Source organism: Erpetoichthys calabaricus, chromosome 10 (genome assembly GCF_900747795.2).
Source record: "Erpetoichthys calabaricus chromosome 10, fErpCal1.3, whole genome shotgun sequence".
Lineage (NCBI taxonomy): Eukaryota > Metazoa > Chordata > Cladistia > Polypteriformes > Polypteridae > Erpetoichthys > Erpetoichthys calabaricus.
In genome coordinates, this window is record NC_041403.2 from 168,415,638 (window position 1) to 168,438,182 (window position 22,545).

At 42.7% G+C, this 22,545-nt stretch overlaps 1 protein-coding gene across 1 annotated transcript in view; it reads right to left on the reverse strand.

Annotated features, from left to right (window-relative positions):
• The window catches only part of rnf11b (ring finger protein 11b), a 45,702-nt gene extending 23,950 nt beyond the window's left edge, over positions 1-21,752 (reverse strand). Inside the window, exon 1 of the mRNA XM_028812457.2 lies at positions 21,213-21,752. Coding sequence (XP_028668290.1) covers positions 21,213-21,335 — 123 coding nt within the window. The 5' untranslated portion in view covers positions 21,336-21,752. The remainder of the gene's footprint in view (positions 1-21,212) is intronic.
• Positions 21,753-22,545: the final 793 nt, after the last annotated feature.

Sequence of the window (22,545 nt, forward strand, 5' to 3'; positions counted from 1 at the left end):
GCAGGACGCAACTCTTCTTATTAGGCAGAAATGGACAGGCAGTGTCTGGATGAATTCCTCTAATCCGTGGCCAAGCAGCCTTTTAGCAGTCAAGGATTTAAAAACAAAAAATCCTGGTACCTGAGAATGGCTTATACAGCGCTGATGAATAAACGTTTATAAACGTAACAATAGGTGTGTTCACGCTAAAAAGTGTCCACACTGTTGGTGGTAGTGCTGGTTTGGATCAGAATGGTGCTCCAGAGGTAGTGTTGGATTGGTACTGAAACTGTAACCGCGGTATTGATGCCAGCTTTCGGGACTCCATACCAAAAGGTTCTAAACTCCAAAACCGCAGCCTTTGTAATGTGCTGTGCCATCTTGCAGCACAACACACCACTCTGTAAAGTCCCGAAAGGCATCGAAGCACAAAACCCCCCGACAAGTCCCAACGGCTTTAAAAACACCAAAGGGGAGGAGGGTCTCCATGAAGTCTCAATCGCGCCACAGCAATAAGAAATGCGTCAAAGCGGGTACTTTTGTTAAGTCTACAAAGTGGATGTTCTTCCACAGCTGCAGTAGAATGGGAAATGGAAAGGAAAGCCAACATTTACTTCTGGTACTGAAAAATCCCAAAATGCTGGCACCGTACTGTTTTAAAATTGTGTTTGTTTTTTTTAATAACTTTTCCAGTAGCAGTATATTATGCAGCCCTAGTACCAAGTGCCACCTTTTCAAAATGGCAAACGCTTCGGATTTACAAAGGCATATTTGTTATCTGTGTGGCCCAGGGGACATAACGGTGGGGCAGGAGAGTAACAGCTCTTATACAGTGGTGTACGGGGGATACTCTCTTGGAGGCTCCCACTTGATTTGTCCGTTTGCACAGGGGTCCTGCCAAGACTGCTTTGGGACGTGACCATTCTAAAGCGATGAACCAGCAGCAGAAACAAGCACGACATAAGGCGTTACACAATTTTCATTCATTCTGTTCAGCTCCACACAGAAAGGCCCATTAAAGATTTTGCAACTGACACCCAATAATTTCTATAAGTACTGCGGGTTCATGAAGGCAGAAGGCAAAAGGTACAAATAAAAAAAAAAAAAAATTCCGCACAGCATTATAAAAAAGGAGCAGCTTACATAAATGTTACCTAAGAAACAAAAAAAAAGGACGTCTGTACTGTGCAAAGGCCATGCGTTTTCTTTTTTTTTTTTTTTTTTTTTTTTTTTTTAATAACTAGGGGGTTATTCGTTCGCCAACACCAGGCCTGTGCTACCCGCTAGCCTCTTTGTGGTTCTGTTGCTTGCATATGGGGATGTGGATGTACAATTTAAACAGATTGTTATATTCAAGGGAATTGTTACATATGAATAATAGAACTATTTTACATTACAACAATTAACCACATTAAAAAATAGTAAAATGTAATAATTTGAAAGTAAATTATGTTTCATGTTGTGTTAAGAGTTATTCATTGCGTTATACGTTTTCGTTCTGTTTGGCTTTGCAATTAACGCGCAAATACTTTTTAAACTTACACTTTTACTGTAAAACTTCAGTAAAAACAATTTTTTGATTTGAATTTTCATCAATATCGCATTGAATTTTGATTCTGTGTTTGGACTTTCATCGCGACAACACCATGTATAACTGCCCGTGAATGAATTTCGTTTCTCTCTCTCTATTAAATAAAATTACTTTTTCGAATATTTGGCTCAGAGGTTTGTTAATTGTCACAGCAAAAGCTTTTCTAATGGGAAACTTCACGTTTTAATACAAATGGCATATCAAGATCTCCTTTGGTGTCTCATGTTAGATGGACTACATTACCTTTATTGTTGCCTGTTAAAATTTAACATGTCACAATTGTTCGACCAATTCTGAATACAACTAATCTTATCCTATTGCATAGCCCATTACCCATACATAAATTTCGCAATTACATTACGATACAGCCTTCTTTCTACAGTAATTCATGCAGTGGAAGATCAGACGGTGTGAACAGTTGTAGATATTCTTCGTGATGTTATAAGTTGATATTTTCATCTTCCGCACCATCACCACCAACTGTTTCAGCAGTCTATTGATATACATTTAACCAATTTGTTGTGTAACCAAATCGACAATTTTCACATTAATTCATTTCACTTCATCGTTTCTCAGTGCTAGGATTGCCCGTGTACTCATTTCTTCAATCTCCATGCTTCCATTAGGTCAGATTATCTCAGGGCACAACATGAGCTACCACAGCTATGCTGATGACACACAGCTGTATTTATCAATTGCACCTGATGATCCCGAATCTCTTGATTCACTAACACAATGTCTAACTTGTATCTCAGAATGGATGAATAGTAACTTTCTCAAATTAAATAAAGAGAAAACCGAAATCTTAGTGATTGGCAATAATGGATACAATGAGGCTATTAGAAATAAACTGGATGCATTAGGCTAAAAAGTCAAAACAGAGGTAAAAAGATTAGGGGTAACTGTTGACTGTAATCTAAATTTTAAAATTGCATATTAATCAGATCACTAGGACAGCATTTTTTCACTTAAGAAACATAGCAAAAGTTAGACCTCTTATATCATTGAAAGATGCGGAGAAATTAGTTCACGCGTTTGTTTTCAGTTGACTAGATTACTGTAACGCACTCCTCTCAGGACTACCCAAAAAAGACATAAATCGATTGCAACGCGTGCAGAACGCAACTGCTAGAATCCTTACCAGGAAAAGAAAATCCGAGCACATCTCTCCAGTTTTGATGTCACTACACTGGTTACCTGTGTCATTCAGGATTGACTTTAAAATTCTGCTTATGGTTTATAAAGCCTTAAATAATCTCGCCCCACCTTATATATCGGAATGTCTGACATCTTATATTCCAAATCGCAACCTCAGATCCTCAACTGAGTGTCTCCTTAGAATTCCAAGAGCAAAACTTAAAAGAAGTGGTGTGGCGGGCGGCCTTCTGCTGTTATGTACCTAAAATCTGGAATAGCCTGCCAGTAGGAATTTGCCAGGCTAATACAGTGGAGCACTTTAAAAAACTGATGAAAACACATTACTGTAACATGACCTTCTCATAACTTCACTGTAATTTAAATCCTGATACTCTGTATATCCAATTCATTATAATAACTATTCATGGTGGCTCTAAAATCTGTACTAACCCCTACTCTCTCTTCTGTTTCCTTTTCCGGTGTCCTGTTGGTGGTGGCGTGGCCACCACCATCTACCCAAAGCACCATGATATTCCAACAATGATGGATGGATTAAAAGCCAGAAGTCTGTATGACCATCAGCATCAAGTGACTCCGTGAGAACCCTAACTACAAAGAGGACTATTTCATTTATGTTAGGTAGAATGCCCAGAGGGGACTGGGCGGTCTCGTGGCCTGGAATCCCTGCAGATTTAATTTTTTTTTTCTCCAGCTTTCTGGAGTTTTTTTTTTTTTTTGTTTTTTCTGTCCACCCTGGCCATCGGACTTTACTCCTTTTCTATGTTAACTAATGTTGTCTTATTAATTTCTTATTTTGTCTTTTATTTTTCTTTTCTTCATTATGTAAAGCACTTTGAGCTACTTTTTGTATGAAAATGTGCTACATAAATAAATGTTGTTGTTGTTCATGATGAAAGTCTTCAATAAGATTTGGAGAGAATACATCTTCTTTAATTGGGAACTTAAAGTGAGGAAAACGTTAAAATTTGTAAGAGCTGAGCGTGAAGGAACTGTGACAAAATCATTCACACCAATGAGAGGTGTGAGGACCGCGGGCGTGGTTGAATATGATTGAGAGGAGGGGGCGGGACTTGAACAAATCTCATGGCCAAAGTCTCGTCTTGCGGGACTTGAACAAATCTTCCAAAGTCTTGTCGCAGAATTTTTTTTATACAATAGAGAGATGAGTATTATACACTACTTGCTTTATCTTACCATATGTACCTACTAAATTTGTTTATTAATACTTTTAATCACCTAACTGAAAACTGCGCAAGTGGTGCGCCGTCTATACTTGCACATGTACTTTGTGTAAATCTGGAGGATTCCACCAGGTGGCACTGTGAGACTTCATCACTTTTTCAGCATAGTCTATTGATACGCATTTAACCAATTTGTCGTGTAACCGAGCGACATTTTTGCCGTTAATTCGTTCCACTTCATCGTGCTTCTGAAATCCTTTAATAAGATTTGGACATAATATATCTTCTTTAATTGGGAACTTAAAGTGAGGAAAACTTTAAAATTTATAAGAGCTGCGCGTGCAGGAACTGTGAAGACAAAGGCATTCACACCAATGAGAGGTGAGAGGACTGCGGGTGTGGTTGAATATGATTGAGAGGAGGGCGTGACTTGAAGAAATGTCATGGCCAAAGTCTCGTCTCATTAGACTTGGGGGAAAAAAAATCTACAAAATGTCATTTCATCCCAGGATTTTTTTTATATAAAATAGACATAGGTGGGAAGAGACAAAACCCATCAAGTCAGGGGCACACTCTGGACAGGATACCAGTTCATCAAAGGGCACACACACACAAACAATCAGGCTTACAAATAAGAGCTGCCAATTCATTGAACACTTGGGCCTTTGTGTGCTGAAGGAAAAAAAACAAAAAAACAAACTCGGATACAAGAAAACGAACTGAAAGTTGGGCACCTGAAACCACACGGTAACACTAACTGCGCAGATCCGCCAATGTAACAAAACCTCAAGTATGAATCTGACTGTTCAAAAGCGCAATTGGCACTAGAAGAAAAAAAAACAAAACAAGCAGGTATTAAAAATACAAATATGTATGAAAATAATCTCACTGCTTTACCCTGCAGCACTGAAATAATTCACTCCCAATGTGCTATTCTAAAGGAGGTTAACCTGCCACCATGCTGGGTTTCTTTTGGATTTCACCGTCCACTTCTTTAGCTGCCTACTCACAGAAGGTGCTTTGTGTTCCTACACCACATGGTAGAGTTGCGCTTATTTATCTATTTGTGACCTGCTCGTTAACAGCTCATTGCTTATGATTTTGCACCAAGGTGTTCATCTGGGACTGACGGAGCGAGACCGCAGCGGCCTATTCCTTCTCAGTCACACGTCAGGCTGTATATTGTCAATGACGAGCTCTTTCAATGGCCTTCAGAAAGTGTAGGCTTGAAGAAGAAACACATTTTTCCAAATCAGCCAATGATGAACTCGGCGACATGCCGTGAATTTGCAGTTTTCATTTCTAATTTCTGAAACCGGCATATGAGCACAAAACACACACACAGACTGACACTTCGAGTAGCCCTCAAGTTGGATTGACAGCCGACATTCACCTCTAGCGAAGACGTTAGATATAATCAACTACTGACATTTAAGAGGCTCGGTGCACTAATGTTTCAGACAAACAGAACTTCTGCAGGCCTCAGGAGCAAAGGGATCTAAACAACCTTAAAACACTCCATAAGTTAACATGTTAGAATCAAATTACGTGCAAATATGAACAGCCATCTTAAACAATGGCAGTGGCCCACTCACATAGCCCTGACTACACACATGCTTACTTGCTTCCTTTTTACGCTAGCTGCTCAATGGCAGGTCTCGTGACACGATGAGTTTGAAGCAGAAGCTGAACATTCGCCTTCCTGTGAAGCGACTCAGGCCTATTCTAACAGGCCGGGTGGCCTGGTGTCTTCTGCATGTGAGACATCACAAGCTTACATGACCTTTCTTCTTTATTGACTCGGGAGGCAAACCTCTGTGGCTTGCTTCACCCACCCAGCCTCCTGATCCTGACCTTTGCTGCTTTACAAAAAGGAGAAGATGCACTCTGTTAGAAAACTAACTTGTAAGTCACATTATTATTTTATTTATATATATATATATATATATATATATATATATATATATATATATATATATATATATATATATATATATATATATATATATATATATATAAAACCCCTGTCAATCTGCATAATAATTGACTCTCCTTTCAACAAAAAAAGTTAACAGTGGTATGCCTTTCATTTCCTAGAAGTACTCGGGTGTTTTCCGAACAAAGATTTTTAGTGAAGCAGTATTTTAGTTGTATGAAATTGAATCAAATGTGAAAAACTGGCTGTGCACAAATGTGGGTCCCCTTGTCATTGTGCTGATTTGAATGCCTGTCACTGCTCAATGCTGATTGGTGTGATGAGCTCGTGAAGCCTTCATAGACAGGTGTGTCCCATCATGAGATATAAAGGTATTTAAGGTGGTCAATTACAAGTTGTGCTTCCTTCCCTTTGACTCTCCTCTGAAGAGTGACAGCATGGGATCCTCAAAGCAACTCTCCAAAGGTCTGAAAACAAAGATTGTCGAGTCTCCTGGTTTAGGGGAAGGCTACAAAAAGCCATCTCAGAGGTTTAAACTGTAAGTTTCAAGTGTAAGGAATGGAATCAGGAAATGGAAGGCCACAGGCACAGTTGCTGTTAAACCCAGCAGGTCTGGCAGGCCAAGAAAAATACAGGAGCGGCATATGAGCAGGATTGTGAGAATGGTGACAGACAACCCACAGATCACCTTCAAAGACCTGCAAGAACATCTTCTGCAGATGGTGTATCTGTACATCGTTCTACAATTCAGTGCTAGATCTACAGTGGTGTGAAAAACTATTTGCCCCCTTCCTGATTTCTTATTCTTTTGCATGTTTGTCACACAAAATGTTTCTGATCATCAAACACATTTAACCATTAGTCAAATATAACACAAGTAAACACAAAATGCAGTTTGTAAATGGTGGTTTTTATTATTTAGGGAGAAAAAAAAATCCAAACCTACATGGCCCTGTGTGAAAAAGTAATTGCCCCCTGAACCTAATAACTGGTTGGGCCACCCTTAGCAGCAATAACTGCAATCAAGCGTTTGCGATAACTTGCAATGAGTCTTTTACAGCGCTCTGGAGGAATTTTGGCCCACTCATCTTTGCAAAATTGTTGTAATTCAGCTTTATTTGAGGGTTTTCTAGCATGAACCGCCTTTTTAAGGTCATGCCATAGCATCTCAATTGGATTCAGGTCAGGACTTTGACTAGGCCACTCCAAAGTCTTCATTTTGTTTTTCTTCAGCCATTCAGAGGTGGATTTGCTGGTGTGTTTTGGGTCATTGTCCTGTTGCAGCACCCAAGATCGCTTCAGCTTGAGTTGACGAACAGATGGCCGGACATTCTCCTTCAGGATTTTTTGGTAGACAGTAGAATTCATGGTTCCATCTATCACAGCAAGCCTTCCAGGTCCTGAAGCAGCAAAACAACCCCAGACCATCACACTACCACCACCATATTTTACTGTTGGTATGATGTTCTTTTTCTGAAATGCTCTGTTCCTTTTATGCCAGATGTAACGGGACATTTGCCTTCCAAAAAGTTCAACTTTTGTCTCATCAGTCCACAAGGTATTTTCCCAAAAGTCTTGGCAATCATTGAGATGTTTCTTAGCAAAATTGAGACGAGCCCTAATGTTCTTTTTGTTTAACAGTGGTTTGCGTCTTGGACATCTGCCATGCAGGCCGTTTTTGCCCAGTCTCTTTCTTATGGTGGAGTCGTGAACACTGACCTTAATTGAGGCAAGTGAGGCCTGCAGTTCTTTAGACGTTGTCCTGGGGTCTTTTGTGACCTCTCGGATGAGTCGTCTCTGCGCTCTTGGGGTAATTGTGGTCGGCCGGCCACTCCTGGGAAGGTTCACCACTGTTCCATGTTTTTGCCATTTGTGGATAATGGCTCTCACTGTGGTTCGCTGGAGTCCCAAAGCTTTAGAAATGGCTTTATAACCTTTACCAGACTGATAGATCTCAATTACTTCTGTTCTCATTTGTTCCTGAATTTCTTTGGATCTTGGCATGATGTCTAGCTTTTGAGGTGCTTTTGGTCTACTTCTCTGTGTCAGGCAGCTCCTATTTAAGTGATTTCTTGATTGAAACAGGTGTGGCAGTAATCAGGCCTGGGGGTGGCTACGGAAATTGAACTCAGGTGTGATACACCACAGTTAGGTTATTTTTTAACAAGGGGGCAATTACTTTTTCACACAGGGCCATGTAGGTTTGGATTTTTTTTTCTCCCTAAATAATAAAAACCACCATTTACAAACTGCATTTTGTGTTTACTTGTGTTATATTTGACTAATGGTTAAATGTGTTTGATGATCAGAAACATTTTGTGTGACAAACATGCAAAAGAATAAGAAATCAGGAAGGGGGCAAATAGTTTTTTACACCACTGTACATAGTGAGAGAGAGAGATACGGTATGCATATGGTTCTCAGCTTGTGTAATTTAGGTAGATATGAAAAACATGATACTCTATTAGCTTTAATAAATATGCCAAAAAAACTAGGGTCAAATGGTCTTCTGCTTTCCCTCTAAAGCTGCCAGGATGGGCACTGGCGCTCTACCAGTGGGTTAGAAAATGGATGGTTTAAATAAACATACTATTCTCAAGCCTGCTCAATCCAGAGTCTAACATGGCCTTGCAAGGCCCACTCACCTTCTCACAAATCTAGAATGGTCAATGAGCCCGATTAGCACGACTTTGAGGATGTGGGCTAACAAGTACAGAGACGCAGAGAGATGTGCAAACCCCACGCTTACAAAGAGCAGGTGTTCGACTCAAACCATGAAGTGTGAGGCATCCACACTAAACTCTGGTCCACCTATACAGGCTTATTTTTCTGGAAATTCTGTAGTACTAGGGGTGTTGTACCGTATTAGCCATTATGAATGTAGTGACAAGTCAAGTAAAATGGCACATTTTATTGGCTAATTTAAAAAAAACATTACAATATGGAAGCTTTTGAGGCAACTCAGGCCCCTTCTTCAGGCAAGATGTAATCTAGGAGTTGAATACTGAGTTGCCTTGAAAGCTTCCATATTGTAATCTTTTTTGGTTAGCCAATAGAAGGTCTCATTTTATTTGACTTGTCACTGGAAATTCTGGAAATTTGTTTGCCCAGGGCAGGTGGTCTGTATGGCGTGTGCCTAAGCCTTGCTGTACAGGAGGAGGGGGAGAAAAAAAATACACATCTTCAGCGGAATTGCGTCACCAAACTAATACTTTCACAATGTGCAGGCTACACGTTTATGGTTAAAAATAGTAAGACTACCTTGTAAATAACCGAGACGTCTAGAGACAGACCACACTTAACTCAGAAGCCGCAGGCCTAAAGAAAGCTCCTGCACAATGCCAAACTCACACAGCTATACATTCTGTGATTTGTGTCACCCCGTAGAAACATGTGACCAGTGGTGGGGGCAGAGTTTTACTACCAACCAAAACCCTAACCCTCCCCCCCCCCCCCCCAACTCATTCAACAAAACAAGACAGTTCACCAGAGCCGCTCCCAAGTGTTACATCTGACCGAAACAATAAGCAAAGGCAGAAAAAAAGATCACAAAAATACATTATTGAAAACTTAAAACAAAGGAAAGCATTACATGGACTAAATGTTTGAGACCCCCATGTAAATGTGAACACAATTGTTGTCTGTAACAACTGCTTAGAAGCACTTTGAAATCAAATCAGTCTCTCTCTCTCTGGTGCCCCCGGCTCACCCCCACATATTACATACATGATATGTCTAGTTATGCAAAACGTCACTCTTTTTGCAGGATTCCCCCCTATTATTGCCCCCCCCCCCGTATGCCCAAATCCCCTCATTATATTCCACTTTCAGACCATAGATTGTGCAGGAAATGACACCCTTATGATTAAGTGTAAACCAATGGGTGTCTTCAGTGAATATGTTCAGTTGTGCAGCCCACATCAACTGACCCCCAGGGGTTCACCCCTAATGGGATATGAGGGGTCAACGTTACTCCTTTTCACAAAACCTCGAGGAAACGGGGGTCAGTAATTTTGGCATGTGGTGTGTCATTTTATGCCATTTTGAGGTTGCTGATCACGAAAATGACCAAATGTTTGATATTTGAGTCTTTCGGCCTCCAAAAGCCAATCCCTGAAGGATAAAAATGACAAATTTCACACATAAGCATGTGGGGTATCATTTTAGACCATTTCAAATGTCAACGATTATGAATATGGTGTTACTGTTCATCCTTTACTAGGGGGCCAGTCCTCTATGGACCTCTGCCACAGGGTGACAAAAATACAAACTTCTATTACAATCAAGAATATTAAGACGTTGAATCGTTTGAACTGAAGACACTCTCTGAATTAGGGCAGCTTATATGCTCATTGACTTTGCACGTCTTCACCCTCCGTGCCTTCTAAATGCTCAGGTGAAGTATGCAGACGTTCACAACGTGAAAAGCGGGCATTCCAGGCTGCTTTAGAATTGGCAGCTAAACTAATTTATTAATAAAATGGGGGCAAAAACTCCCTTGGGCCAAGCCCACCACCTGCACATCTGCCAACCTCCTGCCTCTGCCGAGCACAAAGCTGAGTGGGATTTGAACTCCCCAATCTGCTGACCCCCCCCCCCCCCCCATCACAAAGGTCAGAGTCGTAACCACAGCTCCATTCATTTCTAGCCAGACGGCCATTGGCCCCATCTGGGGGCCGGGGTTACAAGTTCAAATCCATCTGGGTCACAACCCACCAACATAACATATGGAGTTAAAACTGCGTTGCTTGGACAACCCGGCAGTTTTTTGTTTTTTTTTCCTTACAATTCATTTACGCATAAAAATAAAGAGCTTTCAGCTTTTTTTGTACTTAAAGCTGGGGGGGGGGGGGGCTTCACCTTCAGTTGTTCTTTTAGACAAAGCCAGCGAGTCCAACCACCAAGTAAAGCGGATAAATGTGCGAATTCAGAACACGCTCTAAATCAGAAAGGCTTGAGTTTAAGAGAGATTATGACATGGGCGACACATTCTAAAATACCACCGCTCGTCGGATTAACTCTTATCAACTGCAGGACACATGGAGGCAAACGGCCTTGCTGTGACGAAACTGTGTCACACACAATCTGAAGTAGGGACAAAGAAGCAGCCCCCCCTGTACCTGACAACGTGATGTACAGGCCCAAGGTTGGCCTTCATTTGAGTACTCAATGAAGCTGAAGACCATACAGATGGAAGGCACAGTGCAACCCTTGTGTAAAAAAAACGGTGGCACTGCGAAACCGCCCGAGGTGTTTATTTATATAACTCCCAATTTTGATGCAGCAAGAGACCATGCATTAAAGAAAAGTGATTTCAAAGTTGACTCTGGCGAAGCGAACACATTAAAAAGCCTGGTAAGTGTATGCAGATGTCTCTGAGGGAGAACTCCAAAGTGCCAACGGTTGCTATGCAGTCACACCGTGGAATGACAAACGTCTCTCACCGAGTCCAAGGAGGGTTACTCCTGCTTCATACCCACGAACAAACAGCTAGGCCTAATGAGAGCTCGACAACACATCACCAGCTCCCCCCAGATGAAAGGCGTCCATCCATTTGAAGGACCCGCTTGATGCACTCTTCCTACGAGACAACCCATCAAGATCAGACCAGCCGGCACTCTCTGTCTCTCTGTCAAACTGGCACGGCTCCTCTACAGTTAAAACACCCAAGTAGATGCCATTCTGTGCACCAGACATAAATATGGAGTTACAGTTAGGTCCATAAATATTTGGACAGACAATTTTTCTCATTTTGGTTCTGTACATTACCACAATGAATTTGAAATGAAACAACTCCGATGCAGTTGAAGTGCAGACTTTCAGCTTTAATTCAGTGGGGTGAACAAAACGATTGCATAAAAATGTGAGGCAACTAAAGCATTTTGTGAACACAATCCCTTCATTTCAGGGGCTCAAAAGTAATTGGACAAATTAAATAACTGGAAATCAAATGTTCATTTCGAATACTTGGTTGAAAACCCTTTGCTGGCAATGACAGCCTGAAGTCTTGAACTCATGGACATCACCAGATGTTGGGTTTCCTCCTTTTGAATGCTCTGCCAGGCCTTTACTGCAGCGGCTTTCAGTTGCTGTTTGTTTGTGGGCCTGTCTGTCTGAAGTTTAGTCTTCAACAAGTGAAATGCCTGCTCAGTTGGGTTAAGATCAGGTGACTGACTTGGCCATTCAAGAATTTTCCACTTCTTTGCTTTAATAAACTCCTGGGTTGCTTTGGCTGTATGTTTTGGGTCATTGTCCATCTGTATCATGAATCAATTTGACTGCTGTATTTAGCTGGATTTGAGCAGACAGTATGTCTCTGAACACCTCAGAATTCATTCGGCTGCTTCTGTCCTGTGTCACATCATCAGTAAACACTAGTGTCCCAGTGCCACTGGCAACCATGCTCGCCCAAGCCATCACACTGCCTCCCTCCACCGTGTTGTACAGATGATGTGGGATGCTTTGGATAATGAGCTGTTCCACACCTTCTCCATACATTTTTCTTGCCATCATTCTGGTAGAGGTTGATCTTGGTTTCATCTGTCCAAAGAATGTTTGTCCAGAACTGTGCTGGCTTTTTTAGATGTTCTTTAGCAAAGTCCAATCTAGACTTTCTATTCTTGAGGCTTATGAGTGGCTTGCACCTTGCAGTGCACCCTCAGTATTTACTTTCATGCAGTCTTCTCTTTATGGTAGACTTGGATATCGATACGCCCGCCTACCCCCTGGAGAGTGTTGTTCACTTGGTTGGCTGTTGTGAAGGGGTTTCTCTTCACCATGGAAATGATTCTGCGATCATCCACCACTGTTGTCTTCCATGGACGTCCAGGTCTTTTTGTGTTGCTGAGTTCACCAGTACTTGCTTTCTTTCTCAGGATGGACCAAACTGTAGATTTTGCCACTCGTAATATTGTAGCAATTTCTCGGATGGGTTTTTTCTGTTTTCACAGCTTAAGGATGGCTTCTTTCACCTGCATGTTGTCTGTTCACAGTAAAATCTTCCACATGCAAGCACCACACCTCAACTCAACTCCAGGCCTTTTATCTGCTTAATTGATAATGACATAACGACGGACTTGCCCACACCTGCCCATGAAATAGCCTTTGAGTTAATTGTCCAATTACTTTTGAGCCCCTGAAATGAAGGGATTGTGTTAAAAAAAAAAATGCTTTGGTTGCCTCACATTTTTATGCAATCGTTTTGTTCACCCCACTGAATTAAAGCTGAAAGTCTGCACTTCAACTGCATCGGAGTTGTTTCATTTCAAATTCATTGTGGTAATGTACAGAACCAAAATTAGAAAAAAGTTGTCTCTGTCCAAATATTTATGGACCTAACTGTAGAAGACACCCCCAACAAACAAACTGATAAAGCACCCCTAAAGCCTTACAAGCAGAGTGAAAATCAGAATGAGATGCCAGTCCAAAAGGCACAGGGAGGTGGTGAAAGAAATGCACTTCCTTCTCTCATGAAGCGTGCAGGGACAGAAAACTTCAAAAAATTACAACTTCAAGTCCCCAAATTCGATATTATTTAAGGAAAACAATTTGGTTGCTATGCCAGTGTTTTGTATGTTTGTGTGCCATCAATGGAGCAAAGGTAGGGTAGCCAGTCACTAGAGTTACAATAAGTGACCGTATTAATTTATTTTTTGGTTTCTATCTCCATTATTCTGAGTGAATGACATGAGTCCACAAAGACAGAGGCATAATGCCACTGAAAGCGGGCTTAGGCCCTGTCCTCGCCACTACATGTTCATTTAAAAACACAGTCATTAATCTCCGTTTCTGCTTTTTGTCCACACCACCCTCTGACAACAAACAAGATTTTAGAGAAGACTCTCTATGGGGCGTACACTTCTAAAACCATAGCCTCGACATTGTGAAGTGGACGGGCAAAAAATACAAAGTCTGACCACAATCCAATTTTTGCTTACTACGGGGCTCTTCTTTCACTGGATCCTGCCCATTACAGCGTCTCATTCCCTAACTGGACACCCTTCACGGAAGAAAAACATACACCAACACAATGGGCACTGCTTTCTAGCATGGTGCTTTTGTTGCGTTGTTTACCTGTAATCATCTAAATTGTGTTTTGTACAGTTTGACTGCTGCAAGGGTACGTAAAAGGCAAAAAAATTACCGGTCACTACAGTTTCGATTTAAATCCCGTTGCCGGTTAATGTTACCATCCCTTCAAGGATTCTTGAAACACCTTGTGCAGCACGCCCAGTGTAGGCGAATGTTTACATGACATGCAGTTTTGGTCGTGTCACGAAGTGAAATGTGTGGCTATGCAAATTTTAACAGAGGACAGGGGGCAAAAAAGAGAACAACAGTGCAGTTAATCACAGAGAGCAGGGTGACAGCTAAGTGACATCGTACCACAATGTCTCCTGTGCTAGATGAGGTGACCGGTTGATTGTACATTCACATGCAGATACTCGTGGTCCAGCCAAATGCCTTTCCAATGCCCCGGGAGTGTGTAATTAAAGTGGACACCTAAGTGCCCAAACGTTTAAAGAGAACAGCCTGAGCAGTAGAGGGGGCAGAATGAGAACAGTTCAGAGGACAAGTGTTGAAACTGAAATGCCATGGCCAAAGCAGGAGAGCAAGTGAGAGAGGTAGAGAATCTGAGGCGGCATGGTCAGGGCCCTGTAGGGAGTGTAGCTGATGGCAGTATGAGGGATGTCCCCAAGCAGAGACTCGGATGGACCCTCCCAAGGATCCAGGGAGTGCTAGGAGAGAGAATGGGAAGACAGAGAGCTGGCAAGATGTGCCTCAGCCCTTTAAGGAGACCACAGCTGATGTGGACCCACTGAGGTGAGCTGGGAAGAGACAGTGAGTCACGAGAGACTTGCAGGGAAGACTAACACAATGTCTTGGGATGCTTCAAAATGGCCATTTAAAATATGTTTTGCTCATTTTATTTTAACTTCCACTGATTTTTATAATGGATTATTTATGGCCTTTATTTTACCTCCACTGCACTTTATGTGGACTCGGTTGTTCTCGCACTCACCACTGTGCCCATCCTCATCCTCAGTTTAGATAGATAGATAGATACTTTATTAATCCCAGTTTATGTCCTACTAGGGGTCACGTGGACTAAAATGGAGTCAGGTGACAGATGTTGACCCCTGACAGTGCAGATGAAGATACTTTCATCAACGTTGTGGAAATGCTAGTCTGGACAGACATCTTGCTGGTTTAAAAACAAAGCAGGGTGGATGGAGCCCCAAACTGTTTCCCCGTGACAAACCTAAAATTATACACCAGGTCTGGGTAGGTGTGAAAAAAGCCAGGTTAAGTGTACAACAAGGCCGCAGGTAACATGCACAGACGCTGACACAAGTGAATCCGTCATTCAAGACTTAAATCTTTGATGCGGACTTTTTTAAAAAAATAGGTGCTGGAAAAGTATGCAAGGTTTGTGCATTTTTCATCAGACATTGAGAGATCGTCAGACAAAGATGGCACTGAACTGGGTGGCATGACATGCTCTTCTGTTGGATAAAGGGCTTTACAGTAGTCGGCTGTGGAAGCACTGCATCAGATCTTCAGGTCCTTCTTGACTCTGACATTTTTCAGTTTTTCCATGTATTGGTTATATCTGAAAATGCATCTTTTACCATAGTACAATGTAGAAAATTGGATGTCTATAAAATAAAACTCAGCTGCTGCCTACAAGCTCATTTTCATTTAGGCAAAACCCAAAAAACAACTTCTATGTCAGTGGCCTAAAACCTTTTGTGCACTTTTCATGATTCGTCCCACCCCCGGATTTTCAAGCTTGAACCTTTAAAAACAACAGTGTTATACTTGTATGCATGAATGAACACACTTCATAAAATCCCCAGGATGATTAAACTGGGAATTTCCTACATTTCGTACGTGAAAGGAGCTATTGTTTAATCCATAACTGATAAATAAGAAAATTATGCTTAGATTAACAACTTAAGAATTTAAAGATACAGTCAAAGTAAAAAGTATGTGGACCCTTTGGAATTATCTGGTTTACAGCATCAATTGGTCATAAAAAGTGATCTGATCTTCATCTAAGTCACAGGTCCTGATCTACACAATGAGCTTAAGCCAATGACACACAAAAAAAATTCTACCCTTTCATGTCTTTATTTTACAAACTTATTCAACGTTCACAGTGGTAGTGGAAGAAGTAAGCGAACCTTGGGATTTAATAACTGGTTGACCTCCTTTGGCATCAATGACCTCAAGCAGGTGCTTCCTGTAACTGCAGATCAGACCTGCACATCGTGCGGGGGGATTTTGAGCCCATTCTTCCCTGCAGAACTGCCTCAACTCTTCCATATTCTTTGGTCGTCTTCTGTGTATGGCTCTCTTCAAGTCATTGGATTGAGATCTGGGCTCTGACTGGGCCACTCCACAAGCCCGAGTTTGTGCTGTGGATTTGCTGCGGTGTTTGGGGTCATTGTCCTGTTGCGTCACCCAGCCTCTTCTGAGCTTAAGTTGACGGAGAGACACCCCCACATTATCCTGGAGAATTTGTTGATAAATTTGTGAATTCATTTTCCCCTCAATGATAGCAAGCTATCCAGGCCCTGATGCAGCAAAGCAGGCCCAAATCCTGATGCTCCCTCCACTATACTGTAGTGTAGAGATGATGTGTTGATGTTGATATGCAGTGCCCTTTTTACGCCAAATGAAGTTCTTCTTGTTCCTCCCAAATAGTTCAATTTTGGTTTCATCACTCCACAAAACAACTTTCCCAGTACCGTTGTGGAGTGTCCAAGTGCTCTTTTGCAAACTTCAGGCGTTCAGCAATGTTCTTTTTTGAAAGCAGTTACTTCCTTCTTGGTGTCCTGCCATGGACTCCTTTCTTGTTCAATGTTTTGTGTATAGTTGACCCATGAACAGAGATGTTAGCCAGTTCTAATGACTTCTTCAAGTCCTTTGCGGTCACTCTAGGGTTCTTCTTTACCTCATTGCTGACTTTGCGTTGTGCTCTTTGGGTCATCTTGGCAGGGCGCCTACTTCTAGACAGAGTAGCCACAATACCAAACTGTCTCCATTTATAGACATCTTGCCGAACAGTAGACTGAGGAATATCTCAAATCTTTGAGATGACTTTATAACCCTTTCCAGCCTTAAGTAGATGAACAATTCTCAACAGAGTGGTGGCTCTGAGGCTAGGGATCTGCACTGGCAATCAGAAGGTCGCCGGTTCGAATCCCGTAAATGCCAATAGGGACTCTGCTCTGTTGGGCCCTTGAGCAACGAAGGCCCTTAACCTGCAATTGCTGAGCGCTTTGAGTACTGAGGAAAGCGCTATATAAATGCAAAAAATTATTAGTAATTATTATAACAATTCTTGATCATAGCTCTTCAGACAGCTCTTTTGTGCGAGGAATGATTCCCATCTGGGTATGCTTCTTGTCAAAAGCTCAAACTTTATAATGTTTTTGATCAATCAAAGTCATTGTAGGCCGCACCTCTGAACTTGTTTCATTAAATGGACTCCAGGAGTGCTAAATTTGGACTGCAATGAGCTTTTTTAAAAAGTCATTACCTTCGGGTTCACTTCCTTTTTCCAACCTTCAGTTTCACAGTTTGAATGATTTATTCAATATGGTCAAAAAATCTCTGAAAAATCTGTGTGTCTTTAGTTATAGGAGACTGTATTTGTTCATTATTGTGACTGACATGAAGACACGACCAGGTTTTATATGGGAATTAGACAAATAGAGAGAATTGGGTTCGCTTCCCGGTTCCTCCCTGTGTGGATAGCACTTTCAGTACTGAGAAAAGCGCTAAATAAATGTAATGAATTATTATTATTATAATTCCTAGAGGCTCAAATACTTTTTAGTTTGACTGTATACTTCACCCTTTTATTAATTGAAGATAGGACTCTTGCCCAATGTATCAGAGGAGACGTGGGTCTTCATTTCAAGAGCAAGACCCCATGTGAAAGGCTTACTGCTTGCAGGCCATTTTCATTTTACCCGAGTAGAGTTGGATCAGCACTAAAATTTTGACGTTGGGTGTCGAAATCAGGTTTTAGACTTCAGTAAGGGCACCGGAGCAAACAACAGATTAAGACAAGTCTCGCTCCAGCCACGGCACACAGTCTCACACATACACACACACATCCCTGCATGTCAAACAACAGGGGACGTTGGAGGTCTTTGAGGGGTGTCCTCTGGAGTCTCCAGCCTGTCGAAGACGACTGGGAGAAGGAGCTGCTGAGCTCAAGGTATTTTTAAACCTGCCATTTACTTCAGGGACTGAAAGTAGCAAACTGCTGATACTGCACCATTTAAAATAATTGTGTTTTCCTGTACCAGCAGGCCATGCAACCCCATACCAAAGAAACTGATTTAATGATATTTTAGGGAAAAATGCACATTTTATGTATTCAACTAGATGACTTTATAATGTGACACAAGTAATGAGAGGTTTTTTTTTCAAAAATATATACAGTGGCAAGTAAAAGTTTGGGCACACTGACTTAAAATGTCTAATACTGTGAATAATTCTGCTAAGTTAGCAGAAGACAAAGTGATCACCAAAAGGCATCAAGTTAAACACGACATTTCTTTTCTGCATTTTATATAAGATTAGTTTATTGTTTTTGTTCTGTACACATTGTACAGTGAAAAAGGAAGCCCAAGATATTTGAGTGCTCAGACCTTCATTAGCTCATCAGGGCTACGACTTGTTCACAGTCATCACTAGGAAAAGCCCGGTGAAACAAATGGCAAAGCTGTATAAATTCTTGGGACTCCTCCAACCATCCCAACAATCAGCAGCCATGGGCTCCACTAAGCAGAAACCTGGCTCTCTTAAAAATGAAACAACTGCTGCTCACAAAGCAGGAGGTGGCGACAAGAAGATAGCAAAGCATATTCAGGTCGCTGTCTCCTCAGTTCATGAAGTTATTAAGCAAAGGCAATTAACAGGAATGGTGGAGGTCAAGATGAGGTCTGGAAGACCAAAAAATCTTTTCTGAAAGAACTGCTGATTGGATTGCTAGAAAGGCAAATAAAACCCCCAATTTGAAAAAGACCTTCGGGAAGATTCAGCCCACTCTGGAGTGGTGGTCCACTGTTCTACTGTGCGCCTCAACAAATATAACCTTCATGGTAGAGTCAGTGACCTCACCACAAAATTTAGCAAATTAACATCTAAACAAGCCTGAGGTATTTTGGAAACAAGTCCTGTGGACTGATTTTGGCCACAATGTCCAAAGGTGTGCTTGGAGATAAAGAGGGGGTTGAATACCGGAGGGGACACGTCTCCAACTATGTAGCATGGCGATGGACCAACTGGCTTAGGGCTTGGGTTGCAGCCAGTGGCACAGGGAACATGTCACTGGTACAAGGAAGAATGGCTTCAAATAAGTACCAGCACATTCTGGAAGCAAACATCACACCCTCTGTCAAAACGATGAAGTTAAAAAGAGGATGGGGTCCTACAACAAGATAACAATCCGAAACAACCCTCCAAATCTACAATGGAGTACCTCAAGAGGCGCAAATAATGGTTTTGCCACGGCCATCACAGACCGCCCAACCTAAACATCATTAACAAATCTGTGGAGAGATCTCAAAAGGGCAGTACATGCCAGATGGCCCAGAATCTTGCAGGATTGGAAGATTTTTGCAAGGATGAATGGAAAATACCCCAAGTAAGAACTGAAAGACTCTAAGCTGGCTATAAAAAGTGTTGAAAAGCTGTGATACTCGCCAAAGGGGGTCTTACTAGATAGACAGATACTTTATTAATCCCAAGGGGAAATTCACATACTCCAGCAAGCACCATATCAGGTGCCCTAACTTTTCCTTCAGGCCCTCTTCCATGTTTTTAGTATTTTAAACATGTAATCTCGCTTAAAATATTAAATGTGTCATTGTGAACTTTAGGCCTTGTGGTGATCAGCTTATCTTCTGCTCACTTAGCATTGGAAGCAAGGGGGCCCAAACTTTTGCATGCCACTGTATATTCTTTAGTGAGCTGCATTTAATGTACGGATCTCCGTCCAAAACAACATACCAAAATGGATGAAACTAGTGACATTATTTTTGAGACAGACCGAAGACAAAATGGCCAAGTTAATGTGACAAGCAGGACTCACCTCAGAAAACCAGACAACAGATGAAAACGTCTAACCCGAGGTCATACACTCCTCTTTCTGAAAGACCGACATTGAGAACGCGGGGGCCAGTTGGGTTTCACTGTTAATGGGCTTTCCAAGAAAAAGTACCTAAAGAGCTCTAAGAGGTGGCACTCACAGCAGACAAGTAAAGTGGCCAGCTGGCAGTGCTCCATTCAGGGGAAAAAAAGTCTCAATGGAAGGACTTCTCAAATAAGGTTTATAGTTAAACTGTGAAAAAGCACCCATCTGGAACTGTTTAGGTACGTCTCCTTTCAGAGGCAGACAAAAGGTTCAGCCGGGGTCTAAGCAACTGCACTACTCCCAGTTCCACAGAATTACAGAGAGAGATTAGCAGGCCAGCTGGTTCTCAATTGGCACGGTTTTCCTAATAAAAGATGCCCAGCTGAGAGTAAGCGGTGGCGTTCATTCCAAACTGAAAAACAAAACAGTCAGCTCACTGACCAACGGCCTAAAGCGGCCAGGAGGGATTAATGGGCTAAACTCTTGTCAGAGGCAAACCCACACAAAGTGTCCTACTGGGTCCGCAGGGCAGGAGGACCTTTTTAACAAATAAAACACCAAGCCAAAACACAAAAATGCCCACCGAGATGGTGGAAATCCTCACACACGATGCACTGTGCCGACCCTGACCATATGGTGCCGAATAGAGGGAGTCTATGCAAAGTGTCCAGCCATGGGGCTCAATCCAGGCTGGCCATCAACTGACCCTGCCTGGGCGTTACTAACACCGAACCAAAGTGGCCAATCATGGGGGCGTCGTGAAGCGCAGTCCCGCTAGGTGCAGAGGTCACTTACTCCCCCGGCAGACAAAGCCCAGCTGGGTCTCACCAGACAAGCGCCCAGCCGTGTCTGCCAACGGCGCCCCTCCCAGAGACGGACAAGACGGCAACACGCAGCGACCAGCAGCCACATTGTGTCGGCTCTGTGAGAGAAGACAAAGAGCGAGCGGTCCCGGCCCTTGGGTGCGAAGTGAGTGGAAGTTTCGGAATAAAAAGTTTCGGAAGAAAGCCAGCCTGGCATGAGGGCGGAGATGCCCGAGAGGCCCGGCGCTGGCGGTGTCGCGGAATCCGACAAAGCGCGCTCACTACCGGGGAACACAAAGCAAAGAAAAATGACGTCTCGTCCCTTTCGTCAAAAGCGATGGAGCGGCCTCACTCTCTCTCTCGCGCGCTCTTTCTTTCCCTCTCTCCCTTCGTCGCTCTCGCTTACCTGATATGGCGGCGGTGGCTCGTTGTACGGGTCCGTCCCGTCTCCATAGCTCGCCCTGTCCGACTGAGACTCGTGCAGCAGGGAGATGTCGTCCGAGGTCTGCGACGACAGGCAGTTCCCCATGTCCTTGCTCTCAGCCGCGCCGCCTCGCCTCTTCGCTCTTTTTTGTCTAACGGCCTCTCTTTTTCCTCCCGACTCGGAGTGCCGCTTCTTTGTTTCTCCGTCGGCTGCCTGTCGTGTTACCTGCTGAGGGAATGGAAACTGAAAGGGCGCCCTTCCTTCCTTACATTGCCCAACGAAAAAAAAAGAAAGGATGGAATAGAAGGCAGAGTCCCAGACGAGCTCAATCCGGCGGCGGCACACCCGCCTGCTGCGGTCCGTGACCTCCCTTGTGCTAGTTTAAAGGTGCGAAGTAGGCTGCGAGCAGAGAACTTGGACGAGCCGCCGGGGTCCGCCTGCAAAGTGAAGCGAAGCTCGGCGTCATCGTCTGCGAGAACAATGACGTCACAAAGGTGCTGCTGCAAACTTTCTCTTCTCGTCGCACGCGTTCTTGTGGGCGCGGATCTGCGCAGGTCGCGAAGCTGAGTGGTTAAGCTCCTCCTCCTCCCCGCCAATCACTTTGACGAAAATGCACACTTCTGCGTCTAATCTCTGTTAAAGCCTCACTCTCCGACGGCCGAGTAGGTAGGCTCGGTGTCACGTATTGGGCCCAGAAAAGTGCGACACAATTAACTTTAGTGGAACAGGAAATTCCATAAATAATTAGATTAGTCCAATCCGATTTCTGATGGATGTTCTTTTATGAAAGGGTCCCGGCGGCAACTACTGCAGTATCAAGAGTCCAGCACTGCAAGGCCGGCTCTACCATTTAGGCGAATTTAGGTGGTCCGCTAGAACGATCACTCGGACTCAAAGCGAATGTCCGTTTATATTATTTTATATTATTTTCGCATACTAGCGATGTTCGATCTTAACGTCTGACGACCTAGACTGTCCAACAATAACACGAACAACAACAAAAATGATGTTGATGATGAGAATAATAATAATCCTCAAACTAACATGAAGACAAAGACATGGCGAAATAAAAGTAAATGATCAAAATAGCAACAGGACTCTTGACAACATTGTTAAAGGCTGATTGAACTATCACCATCTCCCAAAAGTGCTTCCATTGAAACTTGGCGAATGTCGACCTCTGTTGCTCAGCACCATTTAGGAGATTCACTCTGGGCACACTGAAGCAGTTCTCCGTAGTCCATCTCTGGCTGGAAATCTCGTGCATTGTTTGGATAGTCAGATAGCAATATTTGCATACAGGACAAACGGTAAA